This window comes from Alternaria novae-zelandiae, assembly GCF_023758075.1.
Source record: "Alternaria novae-zelandiae strain BMP 2774 chromosome Unknown scaffold_8, whole genome shotgun sequence".
NCBI lineage: Eukaryota > Fungi > Ascomycota > Dothideomycetes > Pleosporales > Pleosporaceae > Alternaria > Alternaria novae-zelandiae.
Genome location: NW_026056968.1, coordinates 1,211,340 through 1,228,219, shown reverse-complemented (window position 1 = coordinate 1,228,219; position 16,880 = coordinate 1,211,340). Strand labels below are relative to the sequence as shown.

Genomic DNA, 16,880 nt, shown 5'->3' with positions numbered 1-16,880 from the left:
AACATATCGCGGAGATAAAGGCCAGTTGTGCGATGCACCGGTCGTAAAATTCCCTTTCCTTTCGATCCGTCATATCGTTGTGGAGAAGTGACGCATACGCCGCCAACTATGCACATACACTGTATGAGTTGCGAAAACAAGCAAATATGTACCCCAAGCTGACTTGTACCGATGAACCACATTCGTGTTCATTTCACGCGTAAAACGATGACAGAATTAACGACTTTAGTCCACGGATGTACTTCGGCGAGGATTTCGAGATCGATGGATTGGAGTTCTTCTGACAGTTCCAGTATCTGTATTTTCATTAGTGACTACTGCCTGACACGACTGCGCTGGAAGTCGGTGCGAACATACCGGATACAACACACTTCGCATCCCCTGTGCGCTCCTCGCCACCACCAATGTACCCGGCATCAGCTTCTTCACCATGCTTTTGAGTATGTTGAGCTTCGTGTACGTATCTGTACCAACCAGCGCAGCAAGGAAGACGACCTGGCACGATTGCCATTCGGCGTTTGACGAAACCTCGGTAATGTCTTCACAAGCGAAACTCATGCGCTTGCCATAGCCTAACCGCTTACATAACGATTCGCTGACTTGAAGCGCAGAGGCATCGCGATCCACGTTATGCACTTGCGCGTTAGGGTAGCGGTCCAGGAAACAAAGGGAGGTCAGAGGTAATGGACCGGAGCCGATGAAAGCGATCTTGGACGGTGGGCTGGGGAGGAACGCTTCTATGGTAGAACATTCCAAGCGGGAGAGATCGACGTAATTTTGGTGGTAAGGGAAAGTTGTCAGAATGTCCTCAGGTGTTGTGATTGTACCTAAAGAAAGTTAGACTTGTAGTTAAGTGTGATGCGTGATTGCGCTGCACTTACCGCTGATGTCGTTGAGCATGCGCTTTGCCCAGAACTTCTCCAACTCTCCCTCGGCTTCTGAACATAACGGTCGCAAATTGGAGCAAAGACTCTCTACGGCAGGTATGCGGAAAAAATACGATGTAAATTCTGCGCTGTAAGGTACGACGCAGAGGTTTACGAGTCGTGTGAGGAGAGAGTTGACTTGGTCCGACGGCGCTAATGACGATAGTTCGTTGAGTACCGTGTATATGTCCCTGATCTCGAAAACTAGCTGATGCGCCGCGGTACTGGTCGCATTCGGTGTGATTGGGGGTGTGACGGTAAGGGACCCGACAGGGGTAGTAGGTTTGGATAGTTCCGCAGTGGGCTTACGTTCGATGGTCGTCATGATGAGGTACGAGTATACGTTTTCTTTGTTGTTTCTGTTGTCAGGTAGTACTGCTGTATTTGAGTGTGTGATCAAGATGCAATCAGTTTAGCAAAGTTTTATACGCTACTGCGATTGTCAGCTGTGCCCGGGAGAATCATCAACACGAGCGTGCATGTGTAGACTAGGAAAACTCTTTCTCGCATTTGCCATGTGTCAAACGCATTGAGCGGTAATGGCGTCTGTCTGGTTGGCTGAGTACCCTGATGGTCGTGTGGGATAGTGAGTTGTGCTAGGGATGGCCCGACATACAAGCGGGATCTACGCTTAATGTAGTACAAACGTGTGGGGTTAAATGCATGTTGGGCATAAAGAGTTGAAGGCACACCTATAGACGTGATTCAGATGGCAGGGACACATTATGACCCGCAGCCTCAAACCCTGGCGGCAGTATGCAGATCAATAACCCCTCTCTTGCCGGAAGCCTACCGCTCGAATTTTCTCGAAAACTTTTGATTGACGGCCGCCGGAGCCGTCCAGTCGACTGTGCTGCATCAATGGCTTGCCGAGCTGATGTCAGGCGTTGGCCGGTGAAGGGAGATCTCGCCGCTCAACCTCTCTACCGAACAAGATCTTCATGGCCGGGCCGTCAATAGACTCGCTTGCCGCCCACCCACGTCTCTTTCACTGTCACCTTCCTCAATGCTTCTGGGCCCAGCGATTCAAGTTGTTCGTCGACAACAACCCAGTCAGCATACGCCCCCGCTTCGATGACACCAGCTTTGCCTTCTAAGAAGGCACCATATGCAGCGTTCACCGTAAAACCCTCTAAAGCTTGTTCGAAAGTGAGGCTCTCTTCGGGATACCAGCCAGCCTTGCCACCGCTAGGGTCCAGTCCTGTACGTGGACTTCGTCGCGTGATTGCCGCATACATTCCCTCGAAGATACTCGCGGGTTCAACTGGGAAGTCGCTACCGAGGACTGGACGAAGTGGTAAGAGCGACCGCATTCGGTACGCCTCATCTTTTGTTCGTTGCTGGCCAAGCCTGCTCTCCGCATAACCCATATCCGAGGTCGCGTGCGTGGGCTGTATTGACGCAATGATACCAAGTTCTGACATCCTGCGCTGGTCATCTGGATGGATGATTTGGGCGTGCTCGATGCGGAAACGACGTTTAGCTTGACAGTCGCGGAGGTTAGCGTGGGGGCACAAGCGTTTCAACGCCGCTTCAAACGCGTCAACCGCAAGCCTGTTAGCAAGATCCCCAATAGCATGAATATTAACTTGGTACCCTGCCTTTACGGCCCAATCATATGTCACACTTGACAGCGTAGTCGCGTTGACGAGTAAAGAGCCGGAGGACTCCGGTTTGTCGCTGTACGGCTCAATCATAGCTGAGCCCCAGGAGCCCAAAGCCCCATCTGCACGTTGTAAGTAACTTGTTGAGAGTGGGCCGTGTATACAAACCTCCGAAAAGCTTGACGCTGTTCACATGGAATCGGCCATTCGGAGTCGAAACTTTCCTGACCGCCTCGGGACAAAACGTGTTCCGGACGTCGCATTCGATCATTGCATTGACTCTCACAGTCCAGTCCGGGTCGTTCGCGAGCTCTTCGTATAGCTCCAAATCTGCCGGCACTACACCGGCGTCGTGCATCCCGACAATACCATGTTTGTTTAACTCTGCCATCGCAGTCTTAATGAACTCGGTTTTGCGCGCTTGGGTCGGCTTTGGGTAATACTCCAGTACGATATCCATGGCATTGTCGCAGAAGACACCCTTTGCCGGCACTTCGCCTCCGGGAGGTATACTGAATGACGGAAGAAGATCAAGCACCTTTTCAGATACCCCTAAGATGAAATTACTGAGTTAGATTGAACTCATGCTCGATTTCCAGGGCTGACTCACAGATGCAATGAACATCAACCTGCGCGAAGTCAGTATATGTGTCTCCCATTTCGTACGGAGAACTAACACGATCAAGCATAACATAAAGATCCTTGAATCTCTCATCTATCTCCAAATCTGCCTAGATGAAGTGTCAGTATCAGCACGGTCACTTCAGCGCGTCTACGTTCATCAGGTCCAACGTACTGCAGTTGGCCACCTCCCTTCAAAATGAGCTTGGTCCCAACCGACGCCCCGTAGCCACTGTTCACTAGTTCCTTTTTCTGGACGGACTGTCTTATACTCCAACAGTCTCCTCTTGATCTCGTCCATTGAATCGGCGCCAAAGAGGCTCACTGAATCTAGAGATTCTCCAAACTGGACCAAGTGACCGTGACCATCCCAAAAACCAGGGTACACGTAACCTGTGCGGGATTCCTTGACCGCATCAGGGGCTGCATTGTCTACGAAGACACTGGAGAATTTGCCGTCGTGAATGGTAAAGCACTCGGCATGCGGAAACTCCGACGAAAGCGTTCTGACAGACTTGTAGCAGTATGTGGGTACGAAGAGATTTGGAAGCAACGTGGATGGTATGTATTCGCTGATGAAAGCCGGCAGCCCTAGCTGGTAAATCAGAGCAGCCAGAATCACAGGCAGCGATACCGAAAGAAAAGTGGAAAGGGTAGGCATCATGCCCTCTCAATTCACGTGGGCAATGTTGGGGGCTGGTGTCACGAAGATCACGGGCAAAGGAAATTTGGCAATCGATAAGCGAGCGCCGATGACGCGACCGAAGAAAAACGACATCGTGGCCCGACGCGTCTCGAAACGCAAAGTAAGTCGCGTCAGGTCGCGTCGTCTACGAGATGCGCAAATGCTCACCTGGGCAAAATGACGACAATGTGACTATACTGAGAAGCCTAGAAGTCAGATGTGTGGTGGTCACGTGATGCGGACGGTCGCGCCGGCTCTGCTCCCGCTCCCGAGATCTCAACAAAGCAACAGAGCTACCCGAAGAGCCTCTACTCGCGACACAGAATAATCGTTACTTTGTTGGAGACAGCCCTCGTGCTCGACTGCTCGATCTGAACTGGCTCGCCACATGAGCATGTCCAATTGAAAAAGGGCGGTGAGCGAACCTAAGCAGGCGTGTTGCATATTTTCCTCATAACTCCTTCATACGACCGGTGTGCATTTACGCATTAGGCCAATGGCCCCTCTTCTGATCGCGGCTCTGGACCCAGCTCCACCCTAGCTCCACCTTGGCATAGATGAAGATTGGATGGGAAACTCGAATGCTGAATTGAAAGGCTGGGCTTCCTGCAGCGCTAGTGTGGGGGCCGGATCCTAACAATCCTACACGACATAAGCAGAACCTTCTGTGAAGTTCGATTTCGAGAACAGCTTTCGCATGTCGGGTCGCACGGCTTTGAACACTACAGATGGCAACGACTGAGATTGACGATCTTCGGAAGCAGCTAGAGTCGCTCCAGCGCTCCCATGAGGCGCTGCTGAAAAGCTTATCGGCAACGAACGACACCTTCAAACCATCCGACGCCTCACAACTTCGCCGCACATCCACACGACATGGAGGCGATGCTATCTTCGCCGATACCTCGACGCTTTCTGACGACAGCAGCGATGAAGAAGACGACTACTTTGTCCAGGACGAATTACCGTCCCATTCGTTCGACCATGAACATCTACGTGAGCATCTGAAGACGCATAACTGGACTGAACATGGCAGAGAGATTCTGGCATCGATCATCTCTGATCCCGCGAAGCTTACCAAACAATCTCATCTCTTCCACATGGGGCCTGGGCCAGCAGATGACCGGAGCCATTATTCGCACTTCCAAGTGTACAATGTCGGAACGAACGGTTTGCCTGAGCTGATTGAAGTGACCGGTCCTGAAAACAATATGAGCCGGGCAACTGAGATTTGGCATGCGCTGAGGGACGTTGGCAAGCAGCCGGACCAAACAGTGGTTGGACGTATCACCATAGCGCGAGAACCTTCACCAATTTTGTTCGGTGCACTTCATCTGACGCTGAATGATGCTTTTGACATGGACGAACTATTCCGGCATCTAGTCGAAACAGAAGCTTCATCTGCGCATATGTTCCGAGCCTTCAATCAGAATCCCAAACACCAAAGGACCTTTTTCTTCAACTTCGAATACTATACCATCGTTGGAGATGACTGTCAACCCATGCAATGGCAGCGTGCGGATAAGATAACGGGTCAATCTGATCATCATATCCCACTCTCGCGGTGCAGTGCTGTCGTTGCGCTCGTTCTTTATGACGATAAACCACGCCGCATCCGTAATAGGGGAAGACGTGCGAAGACACAGTTCGGATGGGTGCACGATGTCTGGTCGCCATGGCAAGTCTTGCAGCTGGAGAGCTTTCCGGACTGGAAGTCGACACCAGCTAATGGAACACCATACACCTTCGAAACTGGCCACAAATATCTCAACGGTGCAGAAGCATTCCTTCATGCTCTACTCACGGAATATCGGGACGCGAGGAAGCGATTCGACGAGATTTACAAGCGGATTACCGACTTAGTCACTCCACCGCTGGGCTTCCTGTTTAGCGAAGAGTTGCGCCGAGCCCGACTTTTCGAGGACAAAGACTTTACCTGGATCCGCAGATATTTCTACGCACATCAAACCTTGGGCAACGTCAACAATAGCATTAAATCCATGATCGACGCTTTCGAAGACTGTTTCACCGACGATATCTGGGAAGGCCAAAATAAGACGCTCTGGCCGCTTTTCGAGGAGTCGCCGCGCAACGATCACTGGAAGCGCCGTTTGCGGACGTTGCGGCTTCAATTCGAAAGGGAAATGAAAGAGCTTAGGATCATCATCTCGGAAAATAATGAAAGACGGCATGAGATTGAAACATTGCAGGAGCAGTTGTTCTCTGGTACTAGCATCCAAGAGTCGAGGAAGTCTGTTGAGCTAGCAGATGTCACCGTGCACCAGGGGTACAACATTAAGGTTTTGACCATCGTCAATCTATTCTTCATGGTAAGTGCATATGCCAAACCCTACAAGCTCTCGAAGAATAGATAATTGACCGATCGACAGCCTCTGACATTTGTAACTTCCGTTTTCGGCATGACAAACATGCCCGAAAGTCCAGCAAACTTCACACCATTCGCCATCGTCTTGGTGACAATCTGCATACCCTTCTTCAGCATAATCGGCTTCCTCTCGACGAAGTACGGATACAGCATATGGGCCCAGAAAACAAAGGAACTGTGGCGATGGCTACGACCGAGGCCGCAATTGAAAATTCCGAATGACACAGACTTGGAGCCCCCAAGACGCGTAGATAGGACCATGTCGACGGAAGAGGGTATGCGGTTACGACTTAGGGGGGCAGAGCATATGCCTATGGGGGTCGGGGTGGGCATGGGAAGGAGGAGATCAAGTCAGAGACCTGCGCCGTCGCATCCGCATATTCAGCGCATGGTGGAGAGGATGGGAGAGGGGAGGGAAAGTGGGCTGACGCGATTGGGGACTGTTGTAGCCGATGACGAGCACTCGGACCATAGTAAAGAGAAGAACGGTAGTATGGGGAGAGATGCCGTCATCGATATCAAGGAGGATTAACACAGTTCCTTATCAGATAAACTCGCGGCTCGCAAGCACACACTACATATCAAAAGCACTCAACCCATCCATATCACTCGGCCCGTTCCATTCTTTGGGTAGACTCCACTCGTTTCCATCCCCCAATGGCATGAAATCCAGATTCACTCCATCAATCGCACCGCCACTAACACCACCACTACCACCCGTACCAAGATCATCAAACGCGCTCAGCTCGGGGAAATGCGCATTAGCAAGTTGTGAAATCGGATCGTGAGGATCAAAGTCTGCGCCCATCCAGGCCCCAGAGTTCCGGTTCATGTGTGAAGAAGAAAGGGTGGTGGAGGGCGTAGACATGTTGTGAGAAAGCTCAGGAGGTTCCGATATGCTGGGCCAGCCAACACTACCGAGTTCCGAACGTGGCGTCACCAATACGTACCCATCGTTGTTTTGAATTGGGTCGTCGAACCGGGGTGGCGGAGGAGCTTTGATGCTGAGCCCATGTCTCCCTTGATCAGACGGCATGCTCATAGTAGTACTCATACTCATTGTTCTCGTCTTTCTGTTTCCGCCTGTACCGGCTCTAGGTCTTGCGCTGCTGGTCTGCCTTTTCTTGGCCCACTGCTGGTTGTCGTTCATGTCGGCGTCCATATCTATTGTGCTGCCTCTTCGCGCGGGTACTGTCGAGGATGCGGGCTTGTACAAGTTGAACGAAGAGTTGGGGGGCTCGGGGCCGCCGCGTAGCTCTACCATCACCGCACGGAGTACGGTAGACATCCGTTCCGCAGGTTGATAGGTGGATGCCATGTCGGAAAGCGCGGCTGATAGACATTCGAGGTACTGCATGTTGTTGGCTCTGGAAGTGGGGTCTTTTATGAACGCCAACGCTGCTACGAGTGCGGTCGCCGCTGTGCCCTGCGGAAAATTGTTAGCGAGAGATGAAAGGTTTTAGCTGTTACATACCGCGTGTTGCATGCCTGTAACGAATATTTGCTTCGTATCGAATCGCTGTCGATGTTGCCAGTATATCCTTGCTACGCGAATAGCATGCTTAGTGCATACTGTCCTACTCAACGCGGAGAAATGGTCGTCAGGGCCACTCTCGTTGCCCGCTTGGTCTTCATACAAGGCGAACGGTCGGTGTAGCAAGATCAGACTGGCGTGATACTGTTGATGCAACAAGAAGAACGAGAATGGAGCAGTCGCAATGTTGGCTGGTGTCCAGCGCAGTTGCTCGGGTAGTCTAGCGTACCAACTGCTGAACTCGCGGTCCAGCGCTGCCATGCGCATATACTGATTTCGATCTACGGCGGTGTGCGAGTCGGAAGCAGCGTGCTGCGAGCGATGCGGATCCATATTCTCGGTGATCTTTCCTGCGAGCTCCATAAGATCGAGGAGTGCTTCGTAGATCATGGTCTCCATGCTCTTCCCCAGTCCAGCCGGTCGACAGGTGCCAAGGCGCTCAAACTGCTTTGTCAAGTTGTATATTTCAAGATCGGAAGGCTTCATCGAGGTCGGCCGGCCCAAGAAAAGTGCCCAGTATTTGTCGTAGATGACGCATGCCCAAAGAGTCATTTGGCGGATCTCGACCTCGCGTTCTGGGAGACCTGAGAGTCGTGTATCGAGATGGAGACTATGTAGACGTTAGTATATCACTGAGACATCTTCCAGTAGAACATACCCGATATCGAAAGCAAGTCGCACAGCCATCCCGCCGTACATCCAGCCCAGATTATCTCTACCGACGCCGCACTCGAGGTCGCCTAGCAGAAGTAATGCAACTACGCTCGGTATCCCACCCGGCCTTTCCAGCTCATGATCAAGCATGTACTTTGCTTCGCGATGTAAAGTGCTCTCCATGCCCGGTAAACCGATTCTTCTGATGTCGAGCCTTTCCTTGTTTGCGAAACGGTAACCCATGGCCAGAACACAGACATGCAGAAACCCAGAATAGAACTGTGTATGGCCCATCTCGCGGTCTTCGTTGAAAGCATCTTGGTGCAAAACATGGATGACTGGGTTGTAACATTGCCAGAACAGATCCATGAGATAATCGTATGTTTCCAGTGGAAGAGAGCGGATGATCTTGTCGGCGCGTCGAGCCTGTTCATTCATCTCTTGTGTTGCGCCGAAAGGGTTGACCGACTCAGAATGTACATGGCAGTTTGTTGTTGGACCGAAGTAGCGGAGGCGGCCGTTCAACTGATCAAAGCTAAGATGGCCACGAGTAGAGAGGAGACGGTTGACCATGCCATCTTTCTTTGGAGGTGGTAGCATAGATGGCGAGCCCGCGCTTTCTGCATCACCGTTTGAGAAACGAGGGCTATTCGTGTTCATCTCGTGCTGTTCGAAATCAGGATAGTCATCTTGTGGGCTTTGTTGACTGCCTGGACTGGAATGGTTTTCGTTGTTGTGCGCTTGGGTTTCGCTTGCTTTTTGGGTGGGTGATGTACCTTCTTCGTCGGGTTGAGGGTTATGGCGGGTTTTGGGAGGGTGATTCGCTGGGGGTAGCTCTTCGCCTCGCTCCTTCAGCATTGTCTCTAGTAGTGCTACGCGATCGGTGAGAGAGCACATGTATGCCCTCGAGATAGGTCTGTACATGTGTCAGCTTTGTGTCAGTCAGTAAAGACACATTACATACCGTCGTCGTTCGTCGTCGTTTTTGATGACGCATTCCACCCCTGATCGTTTACACTGTGTACACTCTGTCTCGCCGGGAGGTACTACACACTGCAAAGTTGTCAAAACGTATCGTGGAAGCAGATAGAACAGACATACTCGTATCCGGCGGTCTCGGCACGACGCGCAAGCGACTGACGCCCTGTGTCGAGGTTTTGAAGACTTCCCTTTCGTGGAGCCCTTCTCCGATGTATTCTGCTCCTGCTTGCTGCCGGCTTTCGAGGCCGGTTCCGGTGAGCGCTGTTCGCTCATGTTGTTATCAGGTGCTGCCGATCTTTCGTTGGCCATCGATGGTGTCGCTTTTGGTATGTACGGGGGATGGTGTCTCGAAGACAGACGTCAGCAGGGAATCACACTACTATGTCGCAAAGCGTTGTGAATGTTGCGGGGAGAGGAGTCGCAGACCGGACAGCGAGGACGACTGTCAAGCCTGAACTCCGAGTTCCACGAGCATGAAGTGACCCAGGCCTAATCTAGCCCTAAACGTTAACCGCTAGATTTTGGAGAGGTTTAGGCCTTCAAGTCGTGGAGGTGGGGCCCCGCAGTTTCACTGTACTGGGCGCCTCCAAGCTATGCGACCACGTTGGCTTTTGGCAAGCTTCTTCGTAAATCCAGCAACCGAATGACATGTACCTAGTAATGCTGTCGGCTCGACATGCTCGGAACGAGCTGCGTACCGGATCTGACGAATCATGACCCCAGAAGAGCGAGTGCTTGCAGAATCGAGAACACCGTGCTCAAGGCCAAACCTACGGCATGGCTTAATTTCCCTCTCCACACGCTCGTTAACCGGCATTGAGCCGATCTTTGCGGAGAAGCCTACAGTTGACGTAGGAGTGCATTGCGGATCGCTTGGTTGGAGGAACAAGTCACTCTGTCGCTTCGAGGCCATCGTCACATGAACCTATGGCGTCAGTAGTTCGCATCTGAGCTGAGTCTGGGGCTGCTCTGCATTCACCCAAAGCCCAATTGCAGGCCATAGCGCAGTGTGGCGTCGTCCCTATGCGACGGTAGTCGGGAAATCACGATTCGTGTTAGGGCAGAGTGAGTCTTCAATCCGGGGTACATGAGTCGAAAGACGTCGAGATGAGCGGGGTCAAGGCTTGCGATTGGGGTGGCGGAGTCTCGGAGCTTGTAACCATCGTGATGTTTGCTTCTTGGCGTTCTTATTGGGACTAGGAAGCGAGCATCCGACGCCTGCATCCATGGACGCAATCAGACTAGCCATAGTCACTATAGTTTGACACGCACGCCAGGACCTAGCGAACTGCGACAGAAGCCGTGCGCGATTGAGGGGTCTTGAGGGCTGTGGGAGCTGCAAGTCACCAATATTAACTTTCTTTCAAACCATTCGGGGTTGCCGAAGTGATGGGCACGCATGCTATGCGCGATGCACATGAACCAGAGAGTAGCAGTCTGTCAAAAAGAAAATTTAAATTATGAACCCTGACGGGTAACGCCCAGCACGCTTGGATGCCAATGGAAAGAAAACAACCCGAAATCCGGGCCCAGATCCAGTACCAACAAGCGACGGTACGCCTGACCCATCGACAGATGTCAGCTCAGCCGCCTTTAGTCAACGTCCCATTCGTGGTCCCAGTTGCGAATATAGGGGCTCAAGCCATGCATATCCTTCATTGCCGTCGCCTTCACATCGCCGTTGCCCAAGAAAGCAAACCGGTTCTTGTATCTGTATACATAGTCGTAGTCTTCCCAGCGCGGTGTCTTGATGGTTTTGAGGAAGTGTATCGTCTGCATTGAATGAGTCAGTCGCGAACAGCTTTGTGCGGGGTTGATAGGAGATGCGCGCATAAGGTCGGGTATGCGCGACACCACCGTTGATTGGGACAGTAACACATGCAAGGAAGCGCGACGTAAAAGCTGAAGGGTACTTACGGCACCAGGCCACAGATAGATCCTGTTCTTGATCTGCCCGTTCTTGAACCAACTCCGGCACTCTTCTTGCCACACTGTCGTCTTGTGGAACTCATCAAAATGCGCGTAGATCTCATCTAGGGCGTCCTGCTTCACGCTCATAGCTTTGATGCCTTCGCTCTGCATCTTCTTCATGCACTTGATGCTATACTCTACGGTTGTCTCGATCGACGGCAAGAGCGTGCCGTTACTCCATGTCGCGCCAGGTCCGACAATAGTGTAGAAGTTCGGGAATCGAGGAGCGGATACACCCATGTAGAGGTTCGGGCCGGTGGTCCAGTCTTCTTTGATGGATACGTTGGAGCCGTTGCGAACCGTGAAGGCGGGTTGGAATGCGACCTGGAAGCCAGTGGCGCAGACAATGGCGTCGAGTTTGTGGATCTTACCGTCCTTAGTCTTAATACCTTCCGGAACTACTCGTTCGATGCCGTCGAAGACTGGAGTTACGTTGTCTTGCACTAAAGCCTCCAGGAAGCCGTCTCCGGGCGAGATGCGCCGGCAGCCAACGGACCACTTGGGGATTATGAACTCTTTTAGCTTCTCGTGGCCAGGCCCCATACGGCGGTGCATCTCTTTGGTGATAACATCTTTGAACTGGTTCTGGAGTTCTGAGTTCTGCTGGTACATCCCGAACAAGCTGTTGATCTCTGCTTCGATCTTCTTCCGGAACTCCAAGTGATACTCCGGGTCTTCCTTGAATTTCTTGATGTCGGCTTCGGTGAAAGTGTACTGCCGTTGTCCAGGGTCGACATCTTGCCCCTTCTGGAGGTCGTCGTTCAGTGCGCCGGCGCCGAACGGAGGCGATATCCATGTCGGACTCCGCATGTATACTTCCAACCCCTTGACGACCTTTTGAAGGGATGGTACGATTTGGACGCTGGTCGAACCAACGCCGATGACGGCGGCGTTGATGTTTGTGAAGTCGACGCTGTGATCCCAGCACGCGGAATGGAGGACGGGACCCTTGAAGTCGTGAAGACCTTCAATGTCTGGCCATTTCCAGTTGTTCAGAATACCTATCATCTGTTAGGCGTGTAAATATGACGCTGGTCTAACACTCACCTGAACCGTTCACCAAGACGTGCGCCCAATCTTTCCTCATCGAGCCAGTCTTGGGATTCCTGATGGTAAGGCTGTAGCACCCATCCTCATCGTTCCAGTTGGCTTGCTCGATCCTGCTATTCAACTGCATGTACTTCTTGCTTCCATGTCTCTCGGCGAAGTTCTCGAAATACCCCTGGATCTCCTTCCCTGCTGCGAAGAAAGTCGACCAGTCGGGGTTCGGGTCCCAGGTGAAGTTGTAGTCATGCGATGGAATATCGCATGCGACGCCGGGATAGGTGTTCTCGTACCATGTTCCGCCAAACTGTGCGTTCTTCTCAAACAACGTCAACTCCCAGGATCCAGGCTCCAGCATCTTCTCCATCTTGTAGGCTAGACACAGCCCTGATGCACCCGCGCCAACACATGCCACTCGCAGCTTGGCTGGCTTGGAATGGTATTGATCCAGGGTTCTGTAGGGTCCATCAACATGCGATGGTGGGTAGTCGTAGTTGTGACCGTAGCCGTTGACGTTCAGTCCGTTTGGCATCTCCGAGCCCCCCATCGTGGCGGTTGCTAAGACTGGTAGGTGCTATCCCAAAGGAGAGTGACAGATACGTGATCACAGAGATAAACCGAAAAGCGAGAAGGACAAAGTCGATAGGGTATGCTGAGATGCAGCCTCGAAGACAGTAGATAGAGCTTGAAGATGCTACTCAATCAACATGAAGAAGATAGCGAGGCAGCCCGACCACTGTATCGGGGCGAACCAACATCTCTGGAGTGTTTAACCGCGCCTCGGATGTCTTCACACATCTCACTGTACACCTCCTCGCACGCCGGTTGGTGCATGGCATGCGGCATAGATTAGGCCGGTTTTCGCAGGCGCTGCGACCGGTACGAGAACGCGTCTGGGTTCGCGCACTGTCTTGCTGCATTAGCCAGGCCGAGATGCATGACTACGATGATGCTTGTGGCGGCATGATGGGTGTCAAGGGTGTGCATCTGCTGAGGGGTTGCGGATGTACTTATGCGGGGGTGTTCAGGTGCGATCCAGCATGAACTCAAAGCTGGCAAGGTCACGCTTGCCCACTTTGGGATGTGTGGGGAAGGCGGGGGTAGTCGGCAAGAGCGACATGTCATGGAAGCTGAGTTTAGTAAAGAACATTGATTCATGCAAATTGTAGTGTACACGCGTGATCTCATGATCAGGCGTCGGATGTTGTTGTGTTCACGCTCGTCTGGTGTTGATCCCATTGCAGGTACTTTGAAAGCGGATGAGTGCCAGACGCATCATGTTCGGATACGAAATAGCCAAAGATGTGCTGTCGCTGATATTGCGTGCAGATAATGACTATAGTACAGCGCTGTCTAGAGTCTAGCCTTGCCCATCTTCTCAGCGTCCTTCTTCGCCCATTCTTTGACGACCTTCCTCATGATCTTCCCAGACTGCAACTTCGGCACCTCGTCCACGAACACGATGCCTCCTACAAGCTGCTTGTGTTTTGCGACCTTGATCTTCATGTGCCTGTGGATATCCTCCGCGGTTGTCTTGCCCTTGTGTTCGTCCTTGAGCGTGATGTATGCACGTGGCCATTCCTGCCCATCAAGCGTGATACCAACGGCAGCCGCATCGGCGATTGGGTCGAATTCGAGGAGCACGGCTTCCAGTTCGGCGGGTGCAACTTGTAAAGCGTTGACTTTTATCAGCTCCTGGGTAGTATTAGCACTCGTTCCAATCGTGAGTGTTGAAAGGCAAACGTGACTAGCCTTCTTTCGATCAACTATCCAGAACCATCCGTTCTTCACGATAGCAACGTCTCCAGACTTGAGCCATCCATCTGGTGAGATAGACTCCTTAGTCGCGTCTGGATTGCGCCAGTAGCCAAGACATATGTTGGGACCACGAACATGAAGTTCGCCTGGCTGTCCTTCGGGGACTTCGTTGCCGTCGTCGTCGAGAAGCATGCATTCGCAGTTGGGGTCTAGCTGGCCTACACTACCGGAGCTGTGGCTGATTAGAAGCGAGCGGCGAGATAGCGAGGACGAACTTACTCATCTACAGTACCTCCTGGCACGTGTATGGCTCCGCAAGTAACCTCCGTCATACCCCAGCCCTGGACAATCTCGCATTGTAGCTTCTTGCTGATCTCATTCTGGAGTTCCTTTGACAGTGGTGCGGCACCGCATAGGATATCAGTTACGCTACTAAGATCGTACTTCACCGTCTCTGGTCTCTTGCTGAGCATGACCATAATTGGCGGCGCAACCTGCAGATGTGTGACTTTGTGAGTCTGAATCACCCGCAAGAATTCCTCATACTCAAACTTCTTCATGATATAGCAAGGTATCTGCAGCTTCTGTGCCATGGCTATGGTGTAGAGCTGCCCGTAAGCGTGATATAGAGGTAGGAACCCGATCCATGTTTCCTGAGGCCGGGTATCCGCGTTCCATGGCTTATTGAGATATCTTATGAAGATGGTTTGTTCGAGGTTCGCAATCAGATTGTAGTGGCTTACTTCGACGCCCTTGGGTAGACCGGTGGTGCCGGAGGAGTAGTTTACTGTCGCTGTTGTGGTGGTTGCTTCTTGTTCTGAAAGCTTCGGGAAATTGTATGCCTTGCTCTCAGCCGGGGATGGCAACATGTCCCTCCAGTCTTTGCAGCCTTCGACCGGTGCGCAAGGCTCGTCTGAAAAGAGGAAGACGCGGCCTTCTGGAAGACCGGCACCTTTCGCTGCTGCTACGGCTGCTTTGATGAGAGTTGGGTGCGCGAGAATGAACTTTGCCTCCGTATTCGCAACTTGGTGTATCATCTCTGGAAGCTGTCAGTATAATCCCTGCTGTTCTTGCATGATACTTACCAGAGACGGTGTATGCTGGGTTCGCGCCGCTGAAGATCCGCTTCGACCCCACAATTCCAAGGTAGGCTACGGGAACGAAGATGTGGTTTGGTGTGAAGATCATGACCACCTCGCCTGGTTTACTCCCAATGCGATCCAGACCCAAGGCCAGCCGTTTTGACCATTGCAGCAACGATCGTGGTGTCAAGTGCTGGTCGGTATCTTTGGAGTCTATCCAAATCGGTGTGTCTGAAGGCGCTGCTTCCTGGGGAAACAGATAATCGAGCAGGTTGCATTTTGGAATGTCAAGTACTGGGAATGGCGACGCGAACGGCATTGTGATGGTGGTAGGGGACGAGAATGGCAAGCTCAATCAGGGTAGATGGGGAAAGCGAGACGACGACAATCGCTCTCAAGCCACACAGCGAAGAAGTCAGATGCATTCATGATGAGAGAATGGCTTATAGTGAGGATTAATCATGGGGAGGCGTTGTTGCTGCAGCCGGTAGACGAGGTATCCGCGGGGGTGCACAGACGCGTCCGCTCCTCCCGAGGATATCGAACTCCACACACCGAGCTTCCCAGGCGCGTATGTACCCCAGACAGTTCATCAACATGGCGCATCGCGAGACTCTGTTTCGCTTGCTATCATACCGTTTGTTTATTGATATTGGAGATTGACCATCATGTCTGAATTGAAAGACTTCAACAGCATGTTCAGCCTCGACGGCAAGGTCGCGCTCGTCACTGGAGGTAAGCAATACCACTATAGCCAATCTGAACGCGTCTTAATTCGTCTTACTAGGCTCGAGAGGCCTCGGCCTTCATACTGCGACCGCTTTTCTCCTCGCCGGTGCAAAGAAAGTCTTCATCTCCGCGCGTAAGAACGAAGGAGAGCAAGGCATCGACCAAGCGGTCGAGAAGCTCAACAAGCTGCCTGTGTCTGGTACAGCGGTCGGCGTCGCTGCCAATGTCGCCGACACAGAAGACATCGAGAGATTAGTCAAGAAGGTGCAGGAGACAGACGACAAGTTGGACATCCTCGTGTGCAACGCGGGAGCCACATGGGGAGGGCCGTTCGATCCGACACCAGACTGGTCGAGCAAGAAAGTGCTCGACCTCAATGTTCGCGGTGTCTTCAACCTGGCACGACTGTGAGTATCGACCAGTAACAACATATGTGCTGCTCCTAACGCCGACAGATTCGCACCACTGCTCGAACGCGCTGGTACCCGTCAATCGCCCTCCCGCGTTATCATCGTCTCTTCCACAGCCGGCACGACCGTCCCCCACGTCGGCGAGCACGGTACCATCATGTACAGCATCTCCAAAGCGGCAGCCCACCACCTTTCACGGCAGCTCGCAGTCGAGCTCGGGCCTAGGAACATTACAACCAACACCGTCGCACCTGGCTTTTTCCCCTCGAAACTCGCAAACGGACTGATCGAGATGCTGGGTGGGCAACAAGAGCTGGAGGATAACAACCCGCGAAAGCGGCTGGGCGAGCCAGAGGACATCGCTGGCGTCATGGTCTTCCTGTGTAGCCCAGCAGGAGCATACATTAATGGAGAAGACATTGCTGTAGATGGTGGTATGAGACTTGCATCAGGACGCCATTCTAAGCTCTAGAAGTGTATGGAATCCATTCGGCATTT

At 52.3% G+C, this 16,880-nt stretch overlaps 7 protein-coding genes across 7 annotated transcripts; 2 read left to right on the top strand and 5 right to left on the bottom strand.

Moving 5' to 3' along the window:
• Positions 1 to 188: 188 nt before the first annotated feature.
• Positions 189 to 1,456, bottom strand: J4E88_004849 (uncharacterized protein; the record flags this gene model as incomplete). The annotated part of the gene is made up of 4 exons (XM_049398492.1): positions 189 to 296; positions 358 to 827; positions 882 to 1,301; positions 1,453 to 1,456. 4 exons carry the CDS (start codon positions 1,454 to 1,456, stop codon positions 189 to 191), a joined length of 1,002 nt encoding a protein of 333 aa, XP_049256053.1.
• Positions 1,457 to 1,879: 423 nt separating this feature from the next.
• J4E88_004848 (uncharacterized protein) lies at positions 1,880 to 3,812 on the bottom strand (the record flags this gene model as incomplete). The annotated part of the gene is made up of 3 exons (XM_049398491.1): positions 1,880 to 2,652; positions 2,699 to 3,042; positions 3,424 to 3,812. The coding sequence occupies 3 exons, from the start codon at positions 3,810 to 3,812 to the stop codon at positions 1,880 to 1,882; spliced, it is 1,506 nt and encodes a 501-aa protein (XP_049256052.1).
• A 752-nt stretch (positions 3,813 to 4,564) lies between these two features.
• J4E88_004847 (uncharacterized protein) lies at positions 4,565 to 6,751 on the top strand (the record flags this gene model as incomplete). Its single annotated transcript, XM_049398490.1, has 2 exons — positions 4,565 to 6,163; positions 6,224 to 6,751. 2 exons carry the CDS (start codon positions 4,565 to 4,567, stop codon positions 6,749 to 6,751), a joined length of 2,127 nt encoding a protein of 708 aa, XP_049256051.1.
• Positions 6,752 to 6,793: 42 nt separating this feature from the next.
• On the bottom strand, positions 6,794 to 9,506 carry J4E88_004846 (uncharacterized protein; the record flags this gene model as incomplete). The annotated part of the gene is made up of 5 exons (XM_049398489.1): positions 6,794 to 7,645; positions 7,694 to 8,363; positions 8,412 to 9,323; positions 9,372 to 9,460; positions 9,501 to 9,506. 5 exons carry the CDS (start codon positions 9,504 to 9,506, stop codon positions 6,794 to 6,796), a joined length of 2,529 nt encoding a protein of 842 aa, XP_049256050.1.
• A 1,475-nt stretch (positions 9,507 to 10,981) lies between these two features.
• J4E88_004845 (uncharacterized protein) lies at positions 10,982 to 12,950 on the bottom strand (the record flags this gene model as incomplete). The annotated part of the gene is made up of 3 exons (XM_049398488.1): positions 10,982 to 11,161; positions 11,306 to 12,360; positions 12,407 to 12,950. 3 exons carry the CDS (start codon positions 12,948 to 12,950, stop codon positions 10,982 to 10,984), a joined length of 1,779 nt encoding a protein of 592 aa, XP_049256049.1.
• An 806-nt stretch (positions 12,951 to 13,756) lies between these two features.
• Positions 13,757 to 15,562, bottom strand: J4E88_004844 (uncharacterized protein; the record flags this gene model as incomplete). The annotated part of the gene is made up of 3 exons (XM_049398487.1): positions 13,757 to 14,393; positions 14,441 to 15,200; positions 15,247 to 15,562. The coding sequence occupies 3 exons, from the start codon at positions 15,560 to 15,562 to the stop codon at positions 13,757 to 13,759; spliced, it is 1,713 nt and encodes a 570-aa protein (XP_049256048.1).
• A 349-nt stretch (positions 15,563 to 15,911) lies between these two features.
• J4E88_004843 (uncharacterized protein) lies at positions 15,912 to 16,854 on the top strand (the record flags this gene model as incomplete). Its single annotated transcript, XM_049398486.1, has 3 exons — positions 15,912 to 15,978; positions 16,031 to 16,379; positions 16,428 to 16,854. The coding sequence occupies 3 exons, from the start codon at positions 15,912 to 15,914 to the stop codon at positions 16,852 to 16,854; spliced, it is 843 nt and encodes a 280-aa protein (XP_049256047.1).
• Positions 16,855 to 16,880: the final 26 nt, after the last annotated feature.